Source organism: Sus scrofa, chromosome 13 (assembly GCF_000003025.6).
Source record: "Sus scrofa isolate TJ Tabasco breed Duroc chromosome 13, Sscrofa11.1, whole genome shotgun sequence".
In the NCBI taxonomy this organism is placed as follows: Eukaryota; Metazoa; Chordata; class Mammalia; order Artiodactyla; family Suidae; genus Sus; species Sus scrofa.
Genome location: NC_010455.5, coordinates 65,421,139 through 65,448,398, shown reverse-complemented (window position 1 = coordinate 65,448,398; position 27,260 = coordinate 65,421,139). Strand labels below are relative to the sequence as shown.

Genomic DNA, 27,260 nt, shown 5'->3' with positions numbered 1-27,260 from the left:
CGGGGACCTGGAAGGATGGCCTGCCAGGCTGAAGGAATGAGGCTGAAGTCTCGAGGCAGGAATGGATATGGCCTCTAGAGGATGGACAGAGGAGGTGATGATGGGAACATGGAAGAAGAGCCAGGTTGGATGGGCTTTCGGTGGGGAGGGGGGCTGTTGGGTAGGGCCTCTGAGGTCTCATTTACACTCTCCTCTGGCTGACATCAGGAAAAGTCTGCTGCTTACCCAACAGTGCTGTCGCTGGCTTCATGGGTGCCCTTTAAGGTGAGCTTTTTGAATCCAGGATCCAGATCTTCCTCACCTGACACATGGAGTAAGGCATTCCAGGGCTGTGCAAGGGATTGGGTGCAGGCGGTGAGCATAAAGAAAATCCTAAATTCTTCCCATCAGTGGCTCGGGTCTTACATCTACTCTTTCCTTCCAGAGGCAGGCAAAGTATTCTGAGAACAAGCTGAAGTGCACCAAGGCCCGGAATGATTACTTGCTGAATCTGGCAGCCACCAACGCAGCTATAAGCAAATACTACATCCATGATGTCTCCGACCTCATCGATGTGAGCTCCTGGGGAGTCTGGGCACGAGTCATCAGTCCAGGGAGGGCTGTCTCTTGTCCTTAATGGAGCCCTGATCAGGGAAGGGCAAGGAGCATTTGGGATCTTGGAAAGGAGTATCACCTCGAGGCCTCTACCCAGTGGGTGAGGGTGGCCTCTGGTGGCCCCTGAACACTTGGGCCGGGCAGTTGTAATCCAGCATGCACTTTCCCAGCATCCTCCTCTACACCAGGCCCTTTGCTGGGCTTGGGGGCACAAGTGTGATCTACACAGTTCATGACATGGGGGACTTCACAGAGCGGTAAAGATCTTTATTTGTTTAGCACCCCCGGTGTCTAGTTGGCCAGACACACATGCATATGGAAGAAAATAATGAATGAGACAGAATTCCACAGGTAGTTTTACTTGGGGGCTGTTATCTTGGGAGAAATCAGGCAGTTTAAGCACAAGGAAGATGGAACACTGGTTGCTGAGTACTAGCTGTGCAAAACACACTGGGGGGATGGCCAGGCCTGGGGAGAGAACACTGTGAGGCGGGCTTCCATGTCATCTGTGACGGAGCGGGGGCTGCTTCTCATGTCTTCACACAGACAGGGATCTGGCCCAGCAGATGCTCTGTCAGCTTCTGTGAGGCAGATGCATCCTTTTCCTCTGGCCCTGTGTATCCTGTCAGGAATTCAGAGGGTCACCACTTGTCCCTTAGCTGCAGAGGGGATCCATTAATGCCATTATTGCCAACCCCAGGAGAGAGAGCTGCTTGGCCCTGCTCATTTCTTCACAACACCGGAGGCCAGACCCCTCCTATTTCCTACCTTTCAACTTTCTTTTTCACACAGCCCTTTCATTTTTTCATTTACCAAATTTTTATGGAGTCCCTACAAGCTCTCAGTCTTGAGGTGTAACCATGGACAAGAGCCAGTGGGTCTGTCCTCATGGTGCTTACCCTGCACAACCCTGATGTGTTACAGGCAATTGCAGTGCCAGGTGGTGGATGTTATGGTGAGGGAGATGGAGGGACGTGTGGACCCCTGGATGAGAAACATCTGGCGTTAAACTCTCAGTGGGCGAGCATCAGAGAAGGCTCCCTGCAGGAAGTGACCTCTAAACTGAAACCCAAAGAGTATTTAGGCAGGAGGAGAGAGGGAGAATCCTCCAGGCAGGGAGAATGCATGTGTGAAGGCCTGGAGGTGAGAAAGAACGTGATGAGTTTGGGGAGGTGAGAGAAGCACTGCCATTGCCTGGACTGCAGCCCCCAGCGCCCTCCACGGACTTTGCTGTGACCTGTGTGGTAAGCTCCCAGAGTGCTCGAGCGCCTCCAGCATGGAAGATCTGGCTGTGGAGTAGGAGGAAATCATGTCACTGTGGCAGGCCTACCTCCATGTCACCATTCTGACTGCACTCTTCTGTGTGTGCTTCTCTCCAAGTGCTGTGACTTGGGCTTTCATGCCAGTCTGGCCCGCACCTTCCGGACCTACCTCTCAGCCGAGTACAACCTGGAAACCTCTCGCCATGAGGGGCTGGATGTCATCGAGAATGCGGTGGACAACCTGGATTCCCGAAGCGACAAGCACACGGTCATGGACATGTGCAACCAGGTCTTCTGTCCCCCTCTCAAGTTTGAATTCCAGCCCCACATGGGGGATGAGGTAGGCTTCTCCCAGGAGCCCTTGCTTGAGGCTGCTTCTGCCTGTCTCCCATGGGCTCCCAGGGCATCGGTGGGAGGAAAAAGTCAGCTCAGAGGCTTGGTGTCAAGTTCTTGGTGCCTGGGCTTCCCGGCTGAGGAGTATATCGCTGATACCCTAATCTTGGTGGCTCAAGTCCTCCACCTGCAGAACTGCAGGACCTTAGCTTCGCATAGAATCCCTCCCAGTTGTGACTAGACAGGCCCTAGAAGAGCCCCACATCTGCACAGAGATGATCATCTCACGTTGTCCCTTGTGATAGCCTCAGACCAACAAAGACAGGGTCTCAGCATAGCCACTCTGGCCTGTGCTCCAATGCTGTGAACCCTTGGCATCCCAGCCAATCACATTTCCTTCAGGGCCTGTGCCGCTCAAGACCTTCATTATGTTCTGGGGAAGAAAAGTGGGAGAAAGCACTTGGCATTGGCCCTAAAGCAGCACACTAGTTACACAAAATTTCTTAAGAAAACAGCTCCTTGAACTTTTCCCTGTCTTTCCTCCCTGTCTCTAGGGCTCAGGCCCGAGTCCCTGGAACTAACAGAGGACAGCCACCAGAAGTCAGATCAGCCTCCCCCCTCCATCTCTACCCCCAGAAGCACATGCACAGAACTTTTTCTTAAAGCTCTGTTACCTCCACTCAGACACATCACCCCCTGCACCCTAGAGTCAGCCTCTGCATCCCAGGGGAGCTTAGCTGGGCCGCTGCTGCACCTGCTTAGCAGGGAGGGACAAGGAAGTACCACAGAAGGTGGCACTTGCTGGACATGTTAGTGGCTCTGCCCACTTTCTCCATTTACAAGACATGACTTCTGCAGGGCCTCCCGGTAGCTCCTGCCCCTTCCATCTGCCCTCAAGTTCAGCTCTGTGGATCGTCTTAAAGTGAATGCAGAGTTTGGGTAGGCTGTTAGTGGTAAATAACTGAGCCCTGCCATCCCCTATGATCTCAGCTCACTTACACCAGACAGCCTAGCCTGGGAATGTGGGTGTGGGTGGAGGAGAACAGAATTCCCCTGTATTCCTCTCTTCTCCCCCTCCTCTCTTGGTCAACCAATCAAGGAAGACAGGCTGTGAGTGTTGCCACCACTGCATGGATGCTTCCCACAGGCATCTCCTTGCTGGGCCCACTTTGCTCTTTCCCACCCTTTGCTCTTTTATTTTCTTTTTTCTTTTTCTTTTTCTTTCTTTTTGTCTTTTTAGGGCTGCACACACAGCATATGGAGGTTCTCAGGCTAGGGGTTGAATCGGAGCTCTAGCTGCTGGCCTATACCACAGGCACAGCAAAGCCAGATCTGAGCCAAGTCTGCCACCTACGCCACAGCTCACAGCAACACTGGATCCTTAACCCACTGAGCAAAGCCAGGGATTGAATCCACATCCTCATGGATACTAGTTGTGTTCATTACTGCTGAGCCACAATGGGAATTCCCCATTGTTCTTTCCATCAGCTTCTCTCAGCCATTTGCTTCCTTACCACAGCTTCCTGCCTGGAAATTAACCAGTTAGTCTCACTTAATGAGATTCTGTCCACTCTCCAAGTAGAAACGTGCTGTACAGGCATAGACATAGAGTGTGAGAGTGTGGCCCCTGGCTTCCGCTGGCTCTGGGGTCCCCAGATACCAGCTGTGTGACCTTGGAGAGGTCACTTGGCCTTTCCAGGCCTATTTCTGCAGCTATGGGTGGGAGTGGTAATGGTATCCCTGCCCTGGCTCTGCACTGGTGACAAGGGCTGGTGGCTGTCATTTCTGCAGGTGTGCCAGGTCAGCGCCCAGCAGCCCGTCCAGACGGAGCTGCTCATGCGGTACCACCAGCTGCAGTCCAGGCTGGCTACTCTCAAAATAGAGAATGAGGAGGTGAGTAAACCCCTCTGCCCTGGAGGGGATTTCCTTTCACAGGCCTGGCTGGTCCTGAGGCATCCACTCTTGCCATGGAACATGTAAGAAATTAGGGTTCATCTGAAAGTTGTCCATGGTACAAACCTCAATACCACACATACCAAGAATCTTCAATGGCGTGGGGAAAGCTCATAAGATGTTAAAGGAAAGCTAAGAGAAAGTAGAACTCTGTGTACAGTACTGTCCTAGCCAGGGTAAACTAACGTATGCCTGCATGTTTCTGTGCTATTCACAAGCATAGAAAAAAGACTGATGGGAAATACTTTTAAATATTGCTAGTGCTTTTGACTGGGTTGCAGGAGTATAGGTGATTTCTCTTTTCTTCTTTGTGCTTTTCTCTTTTTTCTGCAGAGTTTGTGTTATTTTTATCATCAGAAAGTATTAAAGGTCTTTTATTTTATTTTTTTGCTTTTCTTTGGGGCTGCACCTGCTGCATATGTAAGTTCCCAGGCTAGGGGTCAAACCAGAGCTACAGCTGCCAGCCTATGCCACAGCCACAGCAATACAGGATCTGAGCTGCATCTGCAACCTACACCACAGCTCACACAACGCTGGATCTCTGACCCTCTGATGGAGACCAGGGATCGAACCTGCATCCTCATGGATGCTAGTCAGATGTGTTTCTGCTGTGCCACAGTGGGAACTCCAGTAATAGGTATTTTAAATCACACAATGAAATAGCTCATGGCACACTGACCATTTCATAGATCCTGAGCCCCAAGGAACTTCTGTCTTACCAGAGCCAGCACGTATCCCCTGAAGCTGGTGGCACAGGACCCCCACCAGGGCGGCAGAGGTGGAAATACAGCTGGGTGGCTCCATTCTGATGTAGATTATGAGGCCACATGGAGACTTCCTGTTCCAGCCTAGGTGCCCCCCCCCCCCAGGGAGGACGTCACCCACCTGGAGGACACCAGGACATGGGGGTGTCAACTGAAATCGTGGGCAGGCTCACCCCTGAGAAGTGCAGTGGCAGCTGGAGATGGGGAGTGGTGGTTCCTGTCTTCAGACTCAGGAGGGCTGTGCCAGCCAGGGAGGGCCGGTTGCTCTGTGCCTCGAAAAAGGATGGAGCCAGATTGTCGCTCAGGATGAAGGGATCAAAGCGGTCCCTGGGGGGAGGTCATGTGCAGGCACATTCTATATTTGTTTTTCAAACCTGAGAAGAGAGAGGACATGAAAAGAGTGTTTTCTTTCTTTCTTCCTGCCCTGCATCTACATTGCATGTGTCCCGGCTTCTGTCTCCCCCGAGGCTCTCTTTTTCAGTCAGGCTTCTGAGGACTCTGTGGCAGACATTGAGGAGGGCACTCATTGAGGCTGCTGTCCCCCACCCTCTCTGGATGAAGAGAATGGGGAGCATTTTGAGCATTGTTCCTTCCCAGAGACCTGCCTCCCAGAAGGAGCTAGTTTGAAGCTATGGAACCATAAAGAGAAACAAACCTCAGACCTGAGTTCCTTGTTTGTCACAATATCCTCCAAGGTTCTCAAAGCAGAAGCAGCCCCATGGCATGACTTAGTGTGGGCGATCTGGCTTCTCACCCCCACCAGCTACTGGCCCCACTTTGCAAATCAGTTTAACAGGAATGAGCATCATTGTCCTGCCTGCCTCCCAGAGGCTGTATGGAGAAGAAGTAATGGAACAGTTGGGAAAGGACTTTGAGTTGTCAAAGACATCCTGAGGCTGAAGGATTTTTGTCGACTTGCTGCATTTCCCAGGTTAGAAAAACCCTGGATGCCACCATGCAGACCTTACAGGACATGCTGACCGTGGAGGACTTCGATGTCTCTGATGCCTTCCAACACAGTCGTTCCACAGAGTCTGTGAAGTCAGCTGCCTCTGAGACCTACATGAGCAAGATCAACATTGCCAAAAGGAGAGCCAACCAGCAGGAGACAGAAATGTTTTACTTTACAGTAAGTGGCATCCCGGCCCAGGACCTGCTGTCTGTGCCCCACCCACTGTGATTTTTGGGGAGCAGCCCAAAGTAGTGGGAGCCAGAGGAACCACAGGGGTTAGTTAACCTACAGTTCTTCCAACACACTTTTCAGATGAAGTTGCTTGGCTTGGCTTTGGGAAATGTAGAAAGTGAGCTACCAGTAGGGAGCATCAGCCTTAATCATGGATTGATAGTTACTGCAATTTTCTTATTCTAGAAAAAACAAAACAAAACAAAACAGAGTTGTGTTCAGTAGGGTGAGAGGAAAGGGGCTAACAGAATGACATGCATGCCCCAAGGAACATCTCCCGAGCTTAGAGAATGGTTGTCATGTTGAGTTGTCTCAAATTTGAGCATGGGCTCTGCAAACAGGCTGTGCCCTGGGTGGTCCTTGGAGATTGCTGGTGAGTTGCCCGTCCTTCATGTAACATCTCAGATTACTTATACCCCACTTGGCCAGAGAGGAACAGGGATGGGGGGTGTAAGGGCTTCGGTTCAACATGAATTTGGTGAACATGAATGCCCTGGTTGTAAGCAACCTTGTGTCTTCCATCCGATGTCTGATCCTATTCAGTCCTTTCCCTGCCCCAAAGTCATCTAGATTCTGCACACCCTCCTTACCTAAATAACCCTTTTGCTTGGTGTGCAGCTGGCTCTAGGTATTATAATGTTTTCCCCATATCTCTCTTATCTTAGGAAATCTGCCTCACTAGGATTTCTGGTCAGTGATCTTGATTCTGTTCTCTGGGGCAGTGCAGAGAGGCTAATTCTACTCGACAGTCTTTGGCGAGGTTTCAGGGAGCTGGGCTTTTATTTCTCCAGGCTAACCATATCTAATTCTTTCAATCCAGCCTCTTAAGCTTGTGTCGAGTCTCAGTATCCTAGCGCCTCTCTCCTGAACTTGTTCTGTTTGTCAGTACTTCTTCTAAAGTGAGGCTTCCAGCAGTGGTGTGACCAGCATGGAACAGGGCCAGGCTTTCACCTCTCTCTACTTTAGGTGCTATGCTCCTTTTTTTTTAATGCATCCTAAGGTCCTACTTAAAAGAAAAAATCTCTTTTCCAACCACACTGCTGTTAAACCAGATCACCTTCATCCTATGGGATTTGTAGGTGATGTCCTGGGTATGTCTTATGTTTATCACCAGTTAGATTTCCTCTTGATGGGTTCAGCCAGACTGTCATGATCCTGATCCAGTTTCTCATCACATATGCTGTCTCTTCAGACCTCGTGTCAGCTGCAGATTCAGTAAGTTTGTCAATTAAAACAACAAAAACAAAAACAAAAAAACTTGAGTGGTGTGCCAGGGCCAAGGCCAAAGACAGAGTTGTTCAAAACATGTCACTAGGCTGATATAGATCCATTAATCAGCACTTTTAAATTATGGTCATTTAACCAGCCACAGACCCACCCAATTCTAACATCCAACTCCATTTCATGACAAATTGTCAACTCCCCATGGAAAACCAATAGTTGACACATACTGCATTTCCTTGATCAGCGCTCTTACGCTTTGTTGTTTTCAAGAAAGAAAACAAAGCTAGACTTAGTGAATCAGTCCATGCCAATTTCAAGATTTACCACCTCCATGAGGGGCCTACTAGTTTATGGGTCACAAAGATAAGTGAGGAGTACGGGTGATTATCAAGTCATTTTGGCAGCAGAAGCAAAGAAGGGGGTTCAGCTTGCTTGAAAGTAGAAGATAGCATCCATGATGAGGGTCATGGATGTTATATTTTCATCTTAATATTCAAATTATCAACCTGGTTGGCTAGTCCACCTCATGACCTGATGTTGTGACATTTTCTAGGTATTTTTGAGGACATGGTACGCCTTTTAATGCAAACATCAGTACAAGTCAATGGCATTCTTTCCTTCACGCATCATATGTGAAGCCTGGGTGAAGCTTGGAAGAAGATGGCAGGGCCCACAGGTCCCAGAACCCCAGGGTGTAATTTGCACTGACCAGTGAATTACCCACCAAAACATAGTTACAATGGGAGCTCAACTGCTTGGGGCCATGAGGCATGAGAATACCTACTTACACCTCAGCTCTCTTTTTTTTGGTTTTATTTTTTAGGGCTGTAGGTACAGCATATGGCGGTTCCCAGGCTAGGGGTCGAATTGGAGCTGTAGCTGCCAACCTACACCACAGCCACAGCAGTGCAGGATCTGAGCTACGTCTGTGACCTACACCACAGCTCACAGCAATGCTGGATACTTAACACACTGAGTGAGGCTAGGGATTGAACCCACATCCTTATGGATATCAGTTGGGTTCATTACCAATGAGCCACAAGGGGAACTCCCCTTTGGTGAATTCTTAAACACAAGATAAAGTCAAAGGGCAATATTACTAGAAGCATCCAGAGAAAACCACTAGGTGAGTCATTGTTAAACTGAAGTGTGCTTTTGAGTCATGTGGAAAGCTTATTGAAAACATAGGTTCCCAGATTCCCACCCTCCCCAGGGTGGCGCCCTGGAAATGTGAGCACTTCTGGTTAGTTTCATGGTATTCCAGGAGTACTGCAGAGCAGGAACCTATATGTTCACACTCTCCGAAGCTGGCGAGGAGACCACTGGTCCCTGCACCACACTTGGAGAAGCACCGAGAGTCTACTGTCATTTCACCCTGAGGAGCGTATGAAGGCCCAGAAATGTTCAGAAATCTGGCCAAGGTTGCACACTGAATGGCTGCAGCCCTGAGCTCTTTCTCATTCTGGGCAGAATGAGGATGTGGTGTCCCCCCATTTGCTGTCTGAGATTGTAGTGGACCACACATATGTATTTAAAAGCTGTCTGGTGCTCTACAGATGCAAGGGAGAGTGACTCTTAATAACCACAGCTGAGGAGAGAGGACACCACAACCTCCAGAAACCCTGGGGGCAGGGTGTGGTGACCTCACTGTTTCCTAGACACATGTCAGCCCCACCCCACAGGCCTTTTCCCCCTACCTGTGTTCAGCAGGAAGGTGGTGGTGGTCAGGCATCCTGAGCAACAGAGGTTCACATCTTTCCTTCTGTGCAGCATCTCTGAGCCTCCATAGAATGAACATTTTTAGTGAGAAACTAGCCTGCAGATTTGGGCAATCACATCTGTTCCTGTGCCTTCATTCTCAGGGCTTCTGTTATTTTGTTCGTCTGCTTAGACCCCCTCCCTCCCCTGGGCAGCCACATGTCCCCTTCCTCTCCTCCTTCAGGCTGGGCTCAGAAGGCAACTTTGCAGTGAGGTCTGCCCAGACCCTCATTCCTGCCTGTTTTTATCCGAAGCATTCCCCACCATTGACAATTGTCTATTTTACTTAACATTTTTTACTAGTTTATTATCTCTCTCCCTACACTGCTGTGTCAGTCCCACCAGGTCAGGGATTCAGTCTAATTTCTTAGCACCTGCTATATGCCAGGTATAGCTGTAGGCACCGGGGATCCAGAAAGAATTGGTGTACCCATGTAAAGGCGTGGATGAGGCCAGGCAGAACTGGGGGCAGGTAGAAGTGTTTCTGTTCCAGGCGCCCAGTCCCTGGCACTGCTCTGAAATGCGTTGTGTTTGGTCAGACCCCTGAACTAGAGGAGCCTAGGGTCCGAGAGACCTTGGGCAAATCATTCTCTGTGCCAGCATCAACTTTCTCATCTGTGAAAAGAAGAAAATAATATCCCCCAATGTAGTTTGGGTTATTTTAATAGGAATGTCTCTAGGTGCCTGCAAAGCCGTTCTGCCTTCAGAGCACAGCCAGATAAAAGACAGACTTGTTCGGAGGCTCCTCTCTGATAGATCTGATAACATGCTCTTGTCTTTCTAAGTGCCCCACGGACAGATCTCATCTTTATTGTTCTTGGCCCAGAAGCATGGAGCTGTGATGGCTAAAGAAGCCTTCTGCCTGGACTCCTGCAGTCCTCACCTGACAGAAGCACCTTTCACTGTGCCTGTCCCCTGAGCTTTCTTTGTGTTTCCAGACTGATATGCAGTTCGTTATGGGAGTATTCAGCCAAGGTTGGCAGAGCGAGGGATCCAATGGAGCAGTTGCAGAGACCCTCCTTTCCCATGCTGGGGTCCTTGAGAGTGGCCTCCCTCCCCGGAGGTCTGTTCTGGAGGCAGAGATGGCAGGACTTGGCCCTGAAATCTGTAACGTCCTTGTGCCTTGTGTCTTACAGAAATTTAAAGAATATGTGAATGGCAGTAACCTCATCACTAAGCTGCAGGCCAAGCATGACTTACTCAAGCAGACTTTGGGTGAAGGTAAGTTGGGCAATGAAGTGGGCAAGCGGGATGGTCTTCCCCTCTGGGTTTTGTGTGGCCCCTCGAGCTGTTTCAGGTAGAGATTCCGGGCACTTGATGGAAAAGGCCTGGTACTGGAGCCACCTACCAGGATGAACAGGCTGGAAAAGTAGCCCTGGAACACATGCTGAGGAGTCCGGTCTTGTTGCAGAAAGTATGGGGCAAACACATCTTAGTTTAGGTTGTGGGGGTGAGTCCCAGGTGAAGTGATAAGAGATCTGTAGGTAGGGGGTGGGATTCAGGGCGCAGGAGTCTGCACTGATGCCTTTTAGCAGATCCTCTTTGCTAGGAGTACTGTAGAAGTGCCTGGCCAGAATTCTAGGTCCAAGAAGAAGAATCCATATGTGTAAGCCAGGGTTTGGTTCCTGAGGGACCTGGGGCTTCCACTTAAAATTCCCCAGGGAGTTCCCGTTGTGGCTTAGCGGATTAAGAACCTAACATAGTGTCCATGAGGATGCAGGTTTGATCCCTGGCTTAGCTCAGTGGATTAAAGATCTGGTGTTGCTGCAAGCTGCGGCTTAGGTCACAGATATGGCTGGATCCTGCATTGCTGTGGCTGTGGCATAGGCCAGCAGCTGTGGCTGCAATTCGACCCCTAGAGCAGAAACTTCCATATTCTATAGGTGTGGCCATATAAACAAAAACAAAACTTCCCAAAGGCTTGCAACAACGGTTGGAGTAAAATCCCTACTGTTCCCATGGCCTATGAGGCCTGAGATCCTTTGACCTCTGCCTGCTTCCCTGACCTTATCTACCCATTTTACACTCCCCTCTTGTATTCCAGCCACACCAAGCTCCTTTCTGCACCTCAAAACTCATCCAACTTATTCTTACCTCTGGGCCTCTGCATCTGGTGTTCCCTCTGCCTGGAATGCCCTTACCCCACATCTCTGTGTGGATGACTCCTTATCCTTCAGCTGTCAGCACAGATACCACCTCCTCAGCAAGACTCACCTTGCCACCCAACCTCAAAGAATCACCACCTCTGTTCCAACACTTTCTCTGTTTGATTTTCTTCATCTCTCTTCTGACCATATGAAACCATCCAATGTCTTATTTGTCTACCTGCTTGTTGTCATTGGTCATGCCCCTGCCCGCAACAGCAGCATGTCTTCAACCAGAGTAGGAACTTCCTTGCTTAATTTGTCCACCATTTTATCTCCAGTGCTTAGAACAGTGCCTGGCTCATAGTAAACACTCAATTAATAGCCACTGAATGAATGTTGAATGGAAAGGTCACAGACACATGAACTAGAAACCATCCAAGGTCAGGGATGGTTTAGAGCAAGTCCTCATGACCCTTGAGCCTGGTATGAGGCTTGGCTTTGAGAGGAGGACCTGGTCTGGGGCTTCTGAAGCTGCTGGACTCTGCTTGGAGCACTGTTAGCCCCACACTCAGATATATTGTTGTGTTGTGTTTGGAGAGGCATGTTGGCTAAAGGATATGTTCCATTGAAAGGAAAGAAAACATGAGGTCTGGGAAATGGGACAGTGTGGGAGAGATGAAGGGGCCTTTTAAGGAGATGATGCAGTAGATCCTGAGAGGACAGCCTGAAGCAGCCTAGAGATCACTCAGGAGCACTCTGGGGATGGAGGAGTGGCAGGATGAGAGTTGTGCTGGGCTGTGGAGCCAGCGGTCACTAGCTGGTGGGTGTTGGTCATACTCAACATGTCCTCGCCCTTCGCTGGCACACCCTCTTCTCTGTGGGTGCACATCTTAGTGGCTGTGCCCCGGCACACAAGTCCCTCACATCCATTTGCTCAGCAGCTACCAAGGGGACTGCCAGGCTCTGCAAGTGCTTGGCATTTTTGAGCCCCTGCTTTAGAGGAATGAACCATCTTAGAGAAATTGAGCCATCTTCCAGTCACAAAGCACTTAGAGTCGAGCTGGGAGACAACCTATGAATTCATAAGAAATTAAACAGTGGTAACATGGTTACTCAGAACTACTGAATGAATCCCCAGGTGTACAGTAGACCCCGAGGATCATGAGTCCCGAGGGGCCGGTTTCACCATGGGCTCTGGAGAGGCAGAAAGGCTCTAAGGAACATACATAAGTAGGGCTTGAAGGAATAGTCAGGGCTTTAAAACTAATACCAATGAATTTTTTCAATCAACGTTATTGATGTATAATGGCTCTTCCATAAAATGTACTCATTTTATGTTTAGCAGTCTGTTTCGACAAACATATGCACCCAGGTATAACCACCACTCAGATCAAGATATGGAACACTGTCTCTATCACCCAAAAGTTCCCTTGTGCCTCTGTGTAGTCAGTGTTCCATCCTCCAGCTCAAGCCACCACTGATCTGATTTCTATCACTCTAGACTAGTTTTGTTGTGTTCTTGCTGGTGAGAGCTGGGGAGCTTTTGGGGCTGATGGAAATGTTCTATGTCCCGATTTGGGTGGTGGTTATACATGGGTGTTTTCATTTGTCAGAACTCATTGAACAAGGGAAGGGTGGGGAAGAGCGAGTTGCAGGGAGCTTTTTCTTCATTCCCCACCCCACCCCCACCCCTCCACATTCTGCCCATCCTGACATTTGGGGATTGGACCAGGAGAGTGGGGCCGTGGAGAAGTGTGAGTAACACAGAAGGGACCAAAACTAAGAACAGAGGGAAGGGGAAGAGACAAAAAGTTCTAGAGGAGCTTGGGTGAGTACGTGATGGGGGCAGCTTCCATGATTTGCAGGATCAGTTTCTATGGCCATCGGATTGGGGTCTGGGAGCTCTTTCTCATGAGCCATGTAACAAAAGGTGGGGCCCTGTGATTTCTGGCTACTTGTATTATTGAATTCGCATGTCCTGCATTAGAAAACAAGGTATTCTTTTAAAAAATAAGACCCCAGATGAGAAAGTTCTCTCCAGGTCTTCCATAAGTGCTATCAGATGAGCCTTTCATTCCTGCCCCTGCCTGAATAGCCTTAATAAAATATCATAATAATTAGTTTTGGTTGGCATAACTCCTGACCCGTTTGGTCTTCCAAGTTTATTTAGCCTCCGGCTGCGCCTTGCTCTGAGATGTGATTTATGAGTCCTTCTTGTGAATTTTGAGCTGAATAGTAACAAAAAAAAAATGCAGGAAAATGCAGCTTCAGAAGTGTAGTGGCAGCTAAGAAAGAGAGCCATCTATAAGAATTTCTGTAGTCCTGTTTCCTCATAAACCAGAGTGGGGAAAGCCTATTGTGCTCCTTTTGATAACTGGGATGGGTCTTATGAGACTGGTCAATTCTGGGGAGGTTTTTTTCTTATTAACTTTTGGTTTTAGAATAGTTTTATATTTATAAAAAAGTTGCAAAGATAGTACAGAGTTCCCATATTTTCGACATCCAATTTTCGCTATTATTAACATCTTCACTTTATCTGTGTAGGGTATATTCATCACAAGTAATGGATATTGATGTATTGTTATTCACTAAAGTTAATAAATTACTGCAAAAAACTGAAGCTGAGACCAAATCTTTAATTATTTATGTATTTCCCTTGCATGATAAAGGTATATTTGGATTCTCAGGGCATTAGGTGAAAGGGGAGAATTTTCACCAACTTGGTTTGATAAAGTTCTTGCCCATTGGGCAAAACAGGGCCATGAAAAAATTGAACAGGCCAAAGAAAGCTCAGCATCTTCTGATTCATTCTTCTGAGTGTCTTCAAATGATTTCCTTCTACCTGGGCATGTTAACTCTTCCATTCAGTAGAAAGCTCTTCTAAGTGGGGCTAGGGTAGGGTGACACCTACATCAAAGGCCTTTTTATATCACTTCAGAGCTTTTTTTTTTTTTTTTTTTTTTTTGATCTATTTAGGGCAACACCCATGGCATATGGAGGTTCCCAGGCTAGGGGTCCAATCGGAGCTGTAGCCGCCAGCTACACCACAGCCACAGCAACGCAGGATCTGAGCCACATCTGCAGCCTACACCACAGCTCATGGCAAAGCCAGATCCTTAACCCACCGAAGGAGGCCAGTGATCGAATCTACATCTTCATGGATGCTAGTCGGGTTTGTTAACTGCTGAGGTACAATGGGAACTCCCAGAGCTATTTTGTATGGGGATAATCTAGTCGTTTTGAAAACAATTTCAAAATATGGGCCAAGCAGAATATCTTGACTAAAAACATACAAAGCTTTTTTTATTTATTTTTTATTTTTATTTATTTACTTTTTTGTCTTTTTGCTATTTCTTGGGTTGCTCCCGTGGCATATGGAGGTTCCCAGGCTAGGGGTCCAATCGGAGCTGTAGCCACCAGCCTACGCCAGAGCCACAGCAATGCAGGATCCGAGCCGTGCCTGCAACCTACACCACAGCTCACGGTAACGCCGGATCATTAACCCACTGAGCAAGGGCAGGGACTGAACCCACAACCTCATGGTTCCTAGTCGGATTCGTTAACCACTGCGCCACAACGGGAACTCCCAAAGCTTTTTTTAAAATAAAGTAACATGTCATGTCTAGTGCCTCGCTTTCTCTCAAGTACTCTCTTGACAGCGCACTTTAAAGAAACCACAAGTTGGAGGAAACACTAGGTTTTTTGAGTCACCCTCACTTGGTGGATTTTTTAACAGATTGACCCCAGACATGCAACTTGAGAAGCTTCTCGGGACCTTGCAAATTGGCATTCCTTGTTACCAATGTCACTGCCACATCTTGGGAACGAGAGCGCACACCCTTATGTGCCCCTGGCTGTGGCTATGTCATTTTACTGGCCAGAGAGGATTCTTAGTTTATCATCTCTGAGTCTTAGATTTCTGACCTTTTTACTGCTCTGGGTAGTGAGTAAGCTCAGGGTTTACGCCAAAGATACAGGTGCTTTTTCAATGTACCCTAGCCCCTCAAGGATGAATAGTGCATTATCTATAAGAGGATGGACATAACCTTTTCAGGCCAAGATTTAATAGCCCATTACAGAGCAAAATATCCACCAGGACCAGACATTCTGACCTTCTAGAAAATGACTGAGCTGCCAACTGTAAAATATATTTTTTAAATCCTAGCAGATATCAGAAGGCATCTGAATATTTTTGATTTCTGTTATTTGTTAGGAGTTGTAACACCATATTCTAAAGGATGTTGGTAAAGGGGTTCTTTTTTATTTTTTTAAGGGCCAGACCCTCGCATGTGGAAATTTCCAGGTTAGGGGTTGAATCAGAGCTGCAGCTACTAGCCTTCGCCACAGCCACAGCAATGCCAGAACCGAGCTGTGTCTGCGCCCTACACTGCAGGTCATAGCAACACCAGATCCTTAACCCACTGAGCAAGGCCAGGGATCAAACCCGCATCCTCATGGATACTAGTCAGGTAATCTGTTACCTCTGAGCCACAAGAGGAACTCCCAGTAAAGGGATTTTTGAGAGCTGTAATGTGAGTCAAAAACTGAAAGAGAATAGATTCGATTCCTTGCCAGAGAAAGTCTGTCTTGAGTGTGTTCTGATATCCACTCGAGGACCTAGACCCTTTGATTCCTATTTCCCCCCTTCCCTCCTGGCCCCTATCTGTCCATCCATCTGGAGTGTCCTTGCATAAAAAATTTGGGCTGAGATAGAGAATGGATGTGTATGGGGGGGGAGACATGGGGGCACCTGCTTTAGGTTGGGTGATCAGAGAGGCCACGAGGGGAGGTGATGTTTAAGCTGAGACTGAAGGATAAGGTGTCAGCCACATGAAAAACTGTGCAAAGAATGTTGGGACAGAGGGAACAGCATGTGAAAAGGCAGGAAGGGATGTGGTGAGGTAGGACTAAAAGAAGGGCACTGTACCCAGCACATAGAGATGTGGACAGTTCTGGAACCAAGAGGATGGGGAGCAGGAACCTCTTCCTCATCCCCTTCGTAAGTCAGAGTTGCCCAGTGACTACAGCCCCAAGGGAAACAATGTGATTCATAGTCAACCTAGGCCCTGGCAGAACCTTTCATGGGTTGCCGTTGGCAACAGCTCAAGGTCTTGGGTCTACATGAAAATTTAACTCCAAGTGATGTCTGGTAGGAATTTGCCCCAGACCCCAGGTACACAGTCAAATTAAGCAGAACAAATTTCCCATTTTACCTAATTTTTCTCCTTTCCTGCTTTGGCTTCAATTCAACCAGCTGCAGTCACTCTTGTAACTGCTTGTGGCTTTGGTCAGGAATTAAGGAACTGTGTGTTGATTCACTCCAAGTTTTATTTTCAGACTTCTCGCACTCTCTTCCTCTCCTCATTTTTCTCTCCAGCCCCATTCAGCATTGTTTTCTAGAGACAAAAATAAATGCTCAGTTCTTTCTTTTATAAAGTCCCTTTATGGGAGTTCCCGTCGTGTCTCAGTGGTTAACAAGTCTGACTAGGAACCATGAGGTTGTAGGTTCGGTCCCTGGCCTTGCTCAGTGGGTTAAGGATCTGGCATTGCCGTGAGCTGTGGTGTAGGTTGCAGACGCAGCTTGGATCCTGCGTTGCTGTGGCTCTGACGTAGGCTGGTGGCTACAGCTCCGATTAGATCCCTGGGCCTGGGAACCTCCATATGCCATGGGAAGTGGCCCTAGAAAAGGCAAAAAGACAATAAATAAATAAATAAGTAAATAAATAAAGTCCCTTCATGAGGATGCTGGATGAGATTCTAGAGCCTGGAACTGTTCTGTCCAATGTGGTGGCCACAGTCCACATGTGGCTACTGAACCCTTGAAACATGGCTAGTCTGAACTGAGATGTGTAAAATCAGCACTGGATTTCAAAGACTTAATACTATATATATGTATGTGTTTATATACATATTTATTAATTTTTTATATTGATACATGTTGAAATAATATTTTTGACATATTAGGTTAAATACAATGTATCATTGAAATTAATCTCGTGTTTCTCTTTACTTTTTGTAATGTGGCTACTAGAAATTGTGGCTTGCATTATATTTCCATGGGACAGCACTGGCTTAGAGGTTCTCCACTTCACCATAAAAGGAATGAAATACTTAATCATGCTATGGACCAACCTCAAAAGCACTAGCTCAGTGAAAAAGGCCAAATGCAAAAGACCACATAGTATATGATTCTACTTTAAGAAATATCAAGAATAAACAAATCTATAGAGACAGAGTAGATGAGTGGTTGCCATAGGCTGGAGGTGGGCAGAGGTAGTGAGTGATATAAATTGACACAAGCGATCTTCTCTGCATGATGGAAATGTTCTAAAATTGAATTGTGGTGATGGTTGCACAACTTTGAGTATTTACTAAAAATCATTGAATTATACATTTTAAATGGGTGAATTTTAGCATATGTAAATTATACCTCAATAGAGCTGTTAAAAAAGAAGGCAGTAGATATGAGCCTGGAATTCCAGAGAAAAGTAAGATCTGGAGATAAGATTAGGGAGTCCTCAGTAAGCATTTGAGATCCCCAGTGTGGGTGGTAGAAAGAGAAGAGAAGACCTAGTTTGCATCCTGGGGGCATTCTGACATTTGGAGGTTAGAGTTTGGGCAGATGAGGAGGAGACGACAAGAGAAACTGAGGAAGAGCTGACAGGGCAGGAGAGACCCCTGGAAAGTATACAGAGTCATGAAAATCTAGAGGAGAAAACTTTATAAGAAGGGAGTGATTAACTGAGTTAGTCAGTGGTGAGTGTTGAGTAGTCAGCTAAGAGCAGAGGAGACATTCAGCCACACAGAGCAGGCTCCATGGAGTGGAGGGGACAGAAGCCAGCTGCAGAGGTGAGGGGAGGAAGCCCCAGGGACCCTAGACAGTTCCTGCAGGAAGTGTTGCTGGAAAGGAGAGCTGAGAAATGGAGTTATAGTAGAAATAGGGTCAAGGGGAGGCTCAAAAGCCAAGTTGGACATATCCAGTGTAGTGTTGTTACAGTGATCCAGAAGAGAGGAGACTGCTGATGCTGTACTCAGGGGAGACACTTACAGAAGCAAAGCCCTTGAGAAGGGCTGAGGGCTCAGGACCTGGAGCACAGGGTCTGAGTGTTAGCAGAAGCAGGACACCTCCTCCAGGGCACCAGGAAAAGAGGTCATGGGGGAGTGGGCAGGCACCTGGAGACCCTGTATTACTGATTTTCTTTTCCAGTAAAGGAAGCAAGTAGGTTCTTCAGCAGATAAGGAAGGAGGGGCAGGTGTAGGGGCATGACAAGAAACAACAGAAGGTGTCTTATGGCTAGTCCCCTTCAGTGCCAGGCATGACAGGTGGTCACTAAACATCCGTGGATATAAAGCAATGAGTGAGTTTTTGAGCTGAGTTTTGCATAGAAGGAAGCACCTGGGGTGCTTATCAAAATGCAGATTCGTGGGTTCTTACCCAAGAAAGAGCCAAGAAGTCTGCATTTTTTTTTTTGTCTTTTGTCTTTTGGTTGTTGTTGTTGTTGCTATTTCTTGGGCCACGCCCGCGGCATATGGAGGTTCCCAGGCTAGGGGTCCAATCGGAGCTGTAGCCACTGGCCTACGCCAGAGCCACAGCAACGCGGGATCCGAGCCGAGTCTGCAGCCTACACCACAGCTCATGGCAACGCCGGATCGTTAACCCACTGAGCAAGGGCAGGGACCGAACCCGCAACCTCATGGTTCCTAGTTGGATTCGTTAACCACTGCGCCACAACGGGAACTCCAAGAAGTCTGCATTTTTAATAAGAGCCCCAGAAGATTCTCATATCAGTGGTCAGCAGGCTGTAGTTTGAGAATCACTGAAAAAAAAAGTGTATGAACAATAACAAATGAAACACATGTGCACATTGCCCTACAACTAAGAAGCACTGAGGATTTGATAAGATTCAGTTCTTCCCAACAGACTAGACCTTGGGCATAATTAGATTTTACATTTCACAAATAATTACTTTGTTAGCTGTTTCTTGGTCTTAAGAAAAAGATGAATGTTCTCTGGTAAAATAAATAAATAAATAAGATAAGCAAAGCCAAAAACAAAACCAATAATTAAACATCCCTCTATGCTTTTCTTTCTAGGGGAGAGAGCAGAATGTGGTACAACCAGGTGAGAACTGGGGATCTTGCTTTCCTTCACCTGCTGCCTGAGGTGGGAATAGGAGGCTGTGGGAGGAGCAGAACAGGCAGGGAGGTGGGTAGACAGGCATTGCTGAGGCTCAGAGGGGCAGAGTCTTGTGGGGGACAACTCTTCACCAGTGTCCCCATGGGGTAGTGTGGCTGTGCTCAGGGGAGAGGCAAAGCTCTTCTGGCTGCTCTGCACCAGCATCACACTGGTGACCAGGAGGGGGCTTTCAATGGTGCTGTGGACGTGGGACCATCCTTGGGCATTTTCCAGCTGGTGGGAGGGTGGGGCTCTAACACATGCTGCAGAGTGGCAGAGGGCATCCAGGAGAAGCCAGAGGCTGTGGGTTAGCTGTCAACCTGTCTCCCCATCTGTTCTATGGCTGCCAAGCAAACTGCCCAGCCAGGGGCCCAGCCCTGGGTCCAGGTTTGTCAAAGCTTTGAATATGCTAGAATCACACACCACCGGGCATACGCATGTGCATATCCACACACATGTGCTCACAGATGCCGCCGCTACTGCCCACGTGGGCTTGGGACCTCCCTGCACGGATGCCTGGTGGCAGAGCCCCTTGTTGGGAACTAACTGTGGGCAGCTTGTGCTTTCTCTCCAGCTCACTGCACATCACCCTCTGTGCTTTTCCCTGAGCAGACCAGAGCCAGTGGACACTTTCACTCAACAGCTGATAGCTGAAGGGCTGACCAGGACTGGACCTTTCCTCTGCTTGCAGGGAGTTTAGATCCATAAGCAGCCCTGTCGCTGCCCAGGTTCCTTGGGGCCCATCCACTTCCGTGTTCCCAGCAATGCTTGTTCCACTGCCCAACGTGAATTCAGCCAGTGGCCCAGAGGCTGCACTTTTCCATCATGTGGCCATTGACAGCCACTTTTGCCTCATTCTGGGCCCGTTGACCCAAAGACATCTTTTCCTCATTGTGCTTCCCAGTGGCCGAGATCCTGGAAAGCTGTCCTGCTTGGCAAGAGGGAGGATGGACCCTCAGCTCCCTCCTTATCAGGAAGGGAGTTGGCTGGGAAGAGGCTTGGAAAGCCCCGGGGTTTTCAGTTTGCTGGGCCCAGGGTGGGGGAGCCTCAGGGCTCGCCAGAAGCTTAGCCTGTGCAGCTGTTCCTCTAGGCCTTGGCAGCCTGGGAACATCAGGATGATTCATAACGTCAGACCAGGCCCTTCTAGCACACGGGTCAGCAGATGTGCAGAGTGACTTTCTAAGAACCTTTGAGAAACTGTATTATTTATTTATTTATTTATTTCAAGAGAATGTTGTCATAGTCCCAAAACAACAAAAGTCACATTTTACACCAAAGTCTGCAAATAGTGAAACAGATGGGGGATGAATTGAGTCACCCCTCACTTCCTCCTAATTCCTAGAACTTAGGCAGGAGAAGATGGTTCCAGCAGATTGGAGGAGAGATCTGGAATCAAACCGTTGGCGAGGCCCCAGGGTCTTCCTTACAGAAAAGTTGAGGAGTTTTGTTTTTTAAAAATAAAGCCCTCTGAGATGTTGTCTTCCACACCCGCTTTGACACAGGGCCTGGGAAATCCAAGCTAGGACTGCAGACCTCCTACTTAGATGCATTGCAGTATGCAGCAAATCCAGCCATCTGCACTTTGGCCCTTGGCCAAGATCAAAGGCAACTTTGTTAGTAAAGTTAAAACTTCCTCTTACTTCCAAAAATCATTTTTAAGTTATTGTGGAGTGCATTGCTAACTTGGAAGTGGTTTTTTTTTTTTTTTTAATTAATCTTAAATGCCCAGGGTGAGCTATTTCTACACTGTGGCTCTCTGTATCTCCCATAGTTTCCTGTCCAAGGTCAGTGTTATTTCGAATGATCATTTGAGCAGGTCCCCTCAGCCAAGTTGCTGCTGGCCTTGTATAGACAGGCCAGTTTTTGTACAAAGGCTGCAACACATTGTATATTTTTTTCTCACAGTTAAGAACCTTATCTGAGAATAGCCCCAATTCGTAATAACCTTGTGATTGGGCTGACCAGATGCAATAATGCAGTTGAAAGGAGTATGGTAAATGGCAAAGCAGATGCAAACATAAGGTTTGATTGTGGTTATTCAAACCGTTAACTGTTTTCCCTAACCTAGTTTGACTTGCTCCATGTTTGAATTAGCAATGAGAATCACTAGAGATTTCTTGTCCAAACAGATGTAACCCCGTGCACACACATGCACAGCCTCCAAGAGCCCAACTGCCATTGAATTACAATATTGCTGCCATTTTGGATGTCGACACCCACATGTGTTGGGTTGTCAAGGAAAAATTTTAATCATCATCCTTTGGTCACAGAATAATTTTGAGGCCAATTTCTGTGTTGCTAATGTGTGTTAATTTTCATCTTGATTAAAAGGCAGAAAGGGAACATTGGTCTCTGGTTTCTCTTTCTTCCTCTCGTGGCTTTCCCTGTTCCTGTTTTCCCTGCCTCTCTCTCTCTCTCTCTCTTTCTCTTTCTTTCCTTTTTGCTCTGCAACTGAGCAGCAGAAGAGATGGAAGGCTTAGGCTGCCCCACTTTCCTTGGCTGAGCTGCCCCCTGCTCCCCACTTTGTGCCCCACCCAGCACTTCAGTAAGTCGGTAATGATTTGATGTCATGCAAAGTTGGGATAGCTACGTTTCCTTGTCAGAGATTCCACCCAGAGCCCAGAGCACCACACAAAGAAAGAGATCCCAGTGTGGTTCCAACAGTCCTTTGCTTTCTGGATTGGGCAGGAGAAATTTTGTAACTTAAAGGAAAAATCCTTAGGACTTGCTTTAAGAAATGAAATTTTGAAGGCACCCTGGATTTTTTGGTATTGGGTGTCCAACACCTGCATTGAGTCTCTACTCTTGCTGGCCATGAGAGTTCAGTAGATAATTTAATGCTACTGCTGGATATTTGTGGTAAAATCCATTTCCCAATTTTCACACTCACACCTGAAGTAGGAAGAGCTGAATTCTATTCCTAGGACCTTAGGCAAATCTCTTAATCGCTCATGGGCTCATTTGCCTTATGCTTAAAGTAGATTTAATTAGTTCTTGCCTACCTCACAGGGTTGTTGTGAGGGTATCATACAATGTGACTTAAAGAAATCATCTGAAAACACTCAAAAACAGAAACCCGAGACACCATGGAAACAAGATGGTGAAGTTGCTATCCTCCAGTTATTATACGTAAAACCTCTGGCCCTCTGTCATATTTTTGGCACTCTCTTTTGGCATTTGGAAATTCAAAAGCAGATCTGTTGTAAGAAATATCACTCCCACATACCCACGTCCTCAAAAAATAACTAACTTATGAAAAAGAAATGACATGGACTTAGCTAACCAAATTGACATAGATCCAAGATGGGCTCAAAATAATCTTGCCTGTTGTTTCTTTTCAACATTTTGGTCTGTGCTGTTATTTTGGTTCCAGTGTTTGGGTGGCATGATATTTGAATCCCGCTGTGTCTTTGCCCATGCATGTCCTGGAGCTAGCAGCATTTGCTCAGTATTCAGACACCAAGGAAAAGTTGATAAGAGTTCCCTAGATGGTGGGGCTGCTGAAGGAGACAGGCCCACATGGCCAGCAAGCAAGGCAGCATGAGTCTCAGCACCTTGATTGGCTTCACGTGTGATTTCTTGCCCATTCACAGAAATCAGTCAAGAATTGAGGGCTGGGTCTGTGTTTGTCACACATGGGCCCTGCCAGGCTTGGTCCCCACCTGGCACCTCCTAAATTGTGAACTAAGCCATTTAAAAATTAAGTGCCTCTCTTGGTTGGGGGCCCTCCTCCTAACCTCAGAAAGCCCTTTGCCCTGGAAGGCTGGCAGCATTGAGCCAGGTGGTGAAAGGTGAGCAAATAAGCCAACACAGGTATATGCATGTGAGCAACTCTGGAGACTGATCCGGTGTTTGTGGCTGTTTCCCTGTTGCTGGTGAACCATGGATGGTCGCCCCTCCCTGTGGCCAAGAATAGAGCACAGGGAATGGAGATCCTGAAGTCAAGCAAGACACTTTCAACCTGACCCAACAAGTCCTCCACTGGCAAGGGTTAATAGGATGAATGAGGCTTTGGCTGGAAATGAAAAAGTACCCTAAGGCTCATGACTGGCCTACTGGGAAAAATATTGGACTTGGAGCCAAATAGACCTGTGTTTGAGGCTTAACTCTGCCAGTTTCCCTCTCTAGGCCTCAGTTTAGGCCTCTCTCAAATGGGGCCACACATACAGGGATGAGCTGATAATGGATTTGAAAACACTTTACTTGAAAGTGTACTTGGTTAAAGGACAGGAGATAATCATTATCCGGGGTCGCCTGGGGACCCCAAAGAAGCTGCAGCCTCCCTCCTGGCATCGTTTCTTCATCTTTAAAATGAGATTAATAATTGCCTGGCTCTTAGATCAATGGAATAAAGATCAGTCAAGTGCATTTGAAATGCTAAGCAGCATTAGGAAGATCAGTGCCCTGGTACATTGGGATTTGAGACTTGGTAATGAATTGAAGCCAAAATAATGAAAATTAACTCTTCCAATCATCTTTGAAAGTCTCTTGCTTTCTTGGGCTACAGATTACATCTCTTCCTGACTCCCCCTCCATCTGGTCAGTTTTGTGGGATGACAGCCTCTGATTGGCATTTCAGTGGTTTCCTGGACACGTGCTACATCCCTCTGTGATTTAGAATGCATAGAATGCATTTGTGTTACCTGAGCCTTGCTCCTGTCTGACATTGTGGGTAAATTGAGACCCCCTTAACCATCCAGAGGCCTTCTGATGGAGCATTGGACACCAGTGCACTGGGGGTTCAGGCCTTCCATTCGCATTTTGTGTTCTCCTCCTTCGTGGGTCATACGAGTGTCTTTCCCTGTTGTATGTTTACCTTGGTTGCTTTCTTGATTTCTTTTGTTCCATTTTCCCCCAGGCCCCCCTGTCTTCCCCCTAAACCACAGAAAATGAGGAGACCTAGGCCTCTCTCAGTGTGTAGCCATAAACTATTTAACGGCTGTATGGAAGCGTTCATTAAGGTACTTGGTGGGGAGCCACAGAGTCCGAGAATGTGCCCAATGTAATGGCAGCCTTTCTCCACCTCCTCCCCTGACCAACAGCCCTGCCCTAACTGACTGACCAACAAACTGATGACAGGTGGACTAGAGCTTTCAATCTGTGCCCTCGGCCAGGCCCTATAGCGAGCCTGGCCCTCCCAGCAGCTTCAGTGAGGGCTTCTAGGCAGAGCTGCTTTTGTCCCTGACCAGTTGCTCCTAAGTACTTCCCCTTTGTCCTCAGCCCTGGGGGAGGGATGAGGTGGTGCTGGAACCCAGTGAAGTCCAGCTTCCAGACAGCATCCCTGCCAACCATGCTTCTCTGCTTCAGGCCCTGCAGTCCCAACCAGCCTGAGGGACCATTAGAGAAACGCCCTCACCTCAGTCACACTCACATCTCCCAGAGGAGACTGAACAGAGCAGCACAAAAAAAAAAAAAAAAAACCAAAAAAAAAAAAAAAAAAAAAAACCCGTGGGGGTAACAGTGTGTTTTTATACAAGTGATTTTTTTAAAAGTTGAGAATATATCAGCAAGGGAAACACAGTTTTTATGGGAGACAGCCCTCTGCCTAGTTTGCTTCTTATTAGGGAGTGTGGGAGAAAGGAAGAGAGCTGAGGTAGTCCTTTAGAATTCCAGGTTAACCCTTCAGACCTTAAACTAAAGACAGCTTTTCTCCTCAGTGAGTGTCTTTTTCTTGCTTCTTGGCTGCAGAGGGTGCAGGAGCAAGCCATCCCAGGTAAAATGTCTCGAGGCAAGTTAAGTTAGTGATGGAGGTGAAAAGGACAACAGGTGGGGGCCACACTTCAGGAAGGGGAGATGCATTCTTAGCATTACTTAGGGGAACAGGAGATCCCTTCCAGTTATTGGAGAGCCCACCACCATCTAATGAAGACAGTTTCTATAGAAAAATATGACTCATATCAGCCAGGAGAAAAGTAAAGGCTCTAAGGCTCTGCTGACCCTTGTAGGGTGGTGGAGGCTGCCCCAGCTCTGGCTCTCTAGCCTCTGTCCTCAGACAGGGCATGCACAGGGCTTATGGAACAGGGAGGGTTGGCCTCAGGGAGGGGGAAGGCAGGACCGTCTCTGCCTATGAACTGAGTTCTGGGGAAGGGACAGTGGGGGAAAGGAAGTTGGGCACAAGTCAGGGCTGCCCCAGCCTGGGAAACAGCAGTGGCTGCTTTAGGACACCTCAGAGGAAGGAGGCATGGAGGGCCCCAAAAGGAGAGGTGCTGCCAGGTGCACCAGGAAAGAGGTGCTGTTTGGAGGTGACCTGAGTGAGTGGTTTGCCACTGGAGGAGGAGGCTGTGTCAAGAGCCCTTTCTTCATCCTCCCTCCTCACTCCAACAAGACTTTCTTCTCCAAGAAGCCACACTCCAGAGCTGAGAGGGGCTTGAGACTCGTTTGTTACCCTGCCCTCAGGAGCTTATGGTGTCACTCAGGAGGCTTTCAACATAGAAGGCTAAACGTGGAAAATGATTCAGGATGAGCACTTGGTGGCTTATCCCCACAGAAATAAGTTCTGTGGGAGCTCAGAGCAGGAGGGGTGTGAGCCCTGGGGCACAGGAGGCTTTGAAGGAAGGGCAGGAACACAGCAGAGGGCAGCAGGACAGAGGAGCCCCTGAGAGGAGGAACAGAATATACAATGGCTCAGAGACAGCAGGGACACCTTCCAGGATTTGCTCAGCTCTTTGGAAATGGGTGATTAGTCAGGACTCGGAAGGAGCTGACTTACCTGACAGCATTTGAAAATTAAATGTTTTGTTTAGTGAAATCATCTCTGAATAGAGAGCTCTTACATAAAATGTGTGATGATCAAGTAATTTGAAGTTATTCCCCGATAAACACATCAATTATGGGAGTGTTTTGCCCCTTGGAGGTAGTCACCAGGAAGCCACATTCTTATTCCAAATTTCATGCCACTGCTCCACCTGGTCAGTCTTCCTGAGAGCCTGCAGCAGGGCCTTTGTCAGCAGTGCCAAAACTCTGCCTTGTAATGGACACCTCAGTCTTTGGAATGGAACGTACCATTCAGGAGCCCAGCTTTGCAGCCACTGGAGGCATAAAATGGCAAGAGGCACTGGCTGCAGTGGGCCCTGAAAAGAGCCCCCAGAGAGGGATGCCCCAGGGCACCCAGCAGTGGCAAGGCACATTGCTAGAATAAGAGCATAGCCTCTTCAGGGGTTTCTGAAAAAAAAAAAATGTTTGTTAAGCACTGGCATTTCTTTGTAGTCACATGTGTTTATATGATGTACTATCAATACTGTTCAACCAACTCTTCTGCACGCCTCCTATGGGCTCGAGGTGTGGAGACAGATTACACACGGCATGGCCCCTGCTCAGGGATTGTTAACTCTCAGAGAATGAAGGGCACCATGATCCACTCAGTCCTCCACCTTTGTGAACAGAATTTAATTTGCTCTTATGATTCCCGTGCTCTCTGGAAGAAGAGTCTGCGTCAACTAAGAGTCTTCAGCTTTGAAATGCCAAACCTCTGAAAGGCTTTTCTTTTTTTTTCTTTTTTTTTCTTTCTTTCTTTCTTTTTTTTTTTTTTTTTTTTTTTTTTTTTTTTTTTTTTTTTTTTTTTTAGGGCCCCACCTCAGCATATGGAGGTTCCCAGGCTAGGAGTTGAATCTGAGTTATCTGAGTTGTAGCTACTGGCCCCATACCACAGCCACAGCAATGCAGGATCCAAGTCTCATCTGTGATCTACACCGCAGCTCACAGCAATGCTGGATCCTTAACCCTCTGAGCAAGGCCAGGGATCAAACCCAAATCCTCATGGAGACTAGTTGGGTTTGTTACCCCTGAGCCACGACAGGAACTCCTGAAAGGCTTTTCAATAAAATAAGATCACAGAGAGCCTATGATTATCACGGTTTAGAGGGACAAAGAAGCATCCCCAAGTTAAGAATGGTGGATAAACATTGTTGGAGTTACTTTTACAAGTTT

At 47.6% G+C, this 27,260-nt stretch overlaps 1 protein-coding gene across 1 annotated transcript in view; it reads left to right on the top strand.

Moving 5' to 3' along the window:
• The window catches only part of SRGAP3 (SLIT-ROBO Rho GTPase activating protein 3), a 392,297-nt gene that overhangs the window by 311,494 nt on the left and 53,543 nt on the right, over positions 1 to 27,260 (top strand). Inside the window, 7 exon segments of the mRNA XM_021071097.1 lie at positions 425 to 553; positions 1,975 to 2,196; positions 3,981 to 4,082; positions 5,838 to 6,035; positions 10,208 to 10,292; positions 19,253 to 19,280; positions 24,193 to 24,295. Of these exon segments, the coding sequence (XP_020926756.1) occupies positions 425 to 553; positions 1,975 to 2,196; positions 3,981 to 4,082; positions 5,838 to 6,035; positions 10,208 to 10,292; positions 19,253 to 19,280; positions 24,193 to 24,295 (867 nt within the window).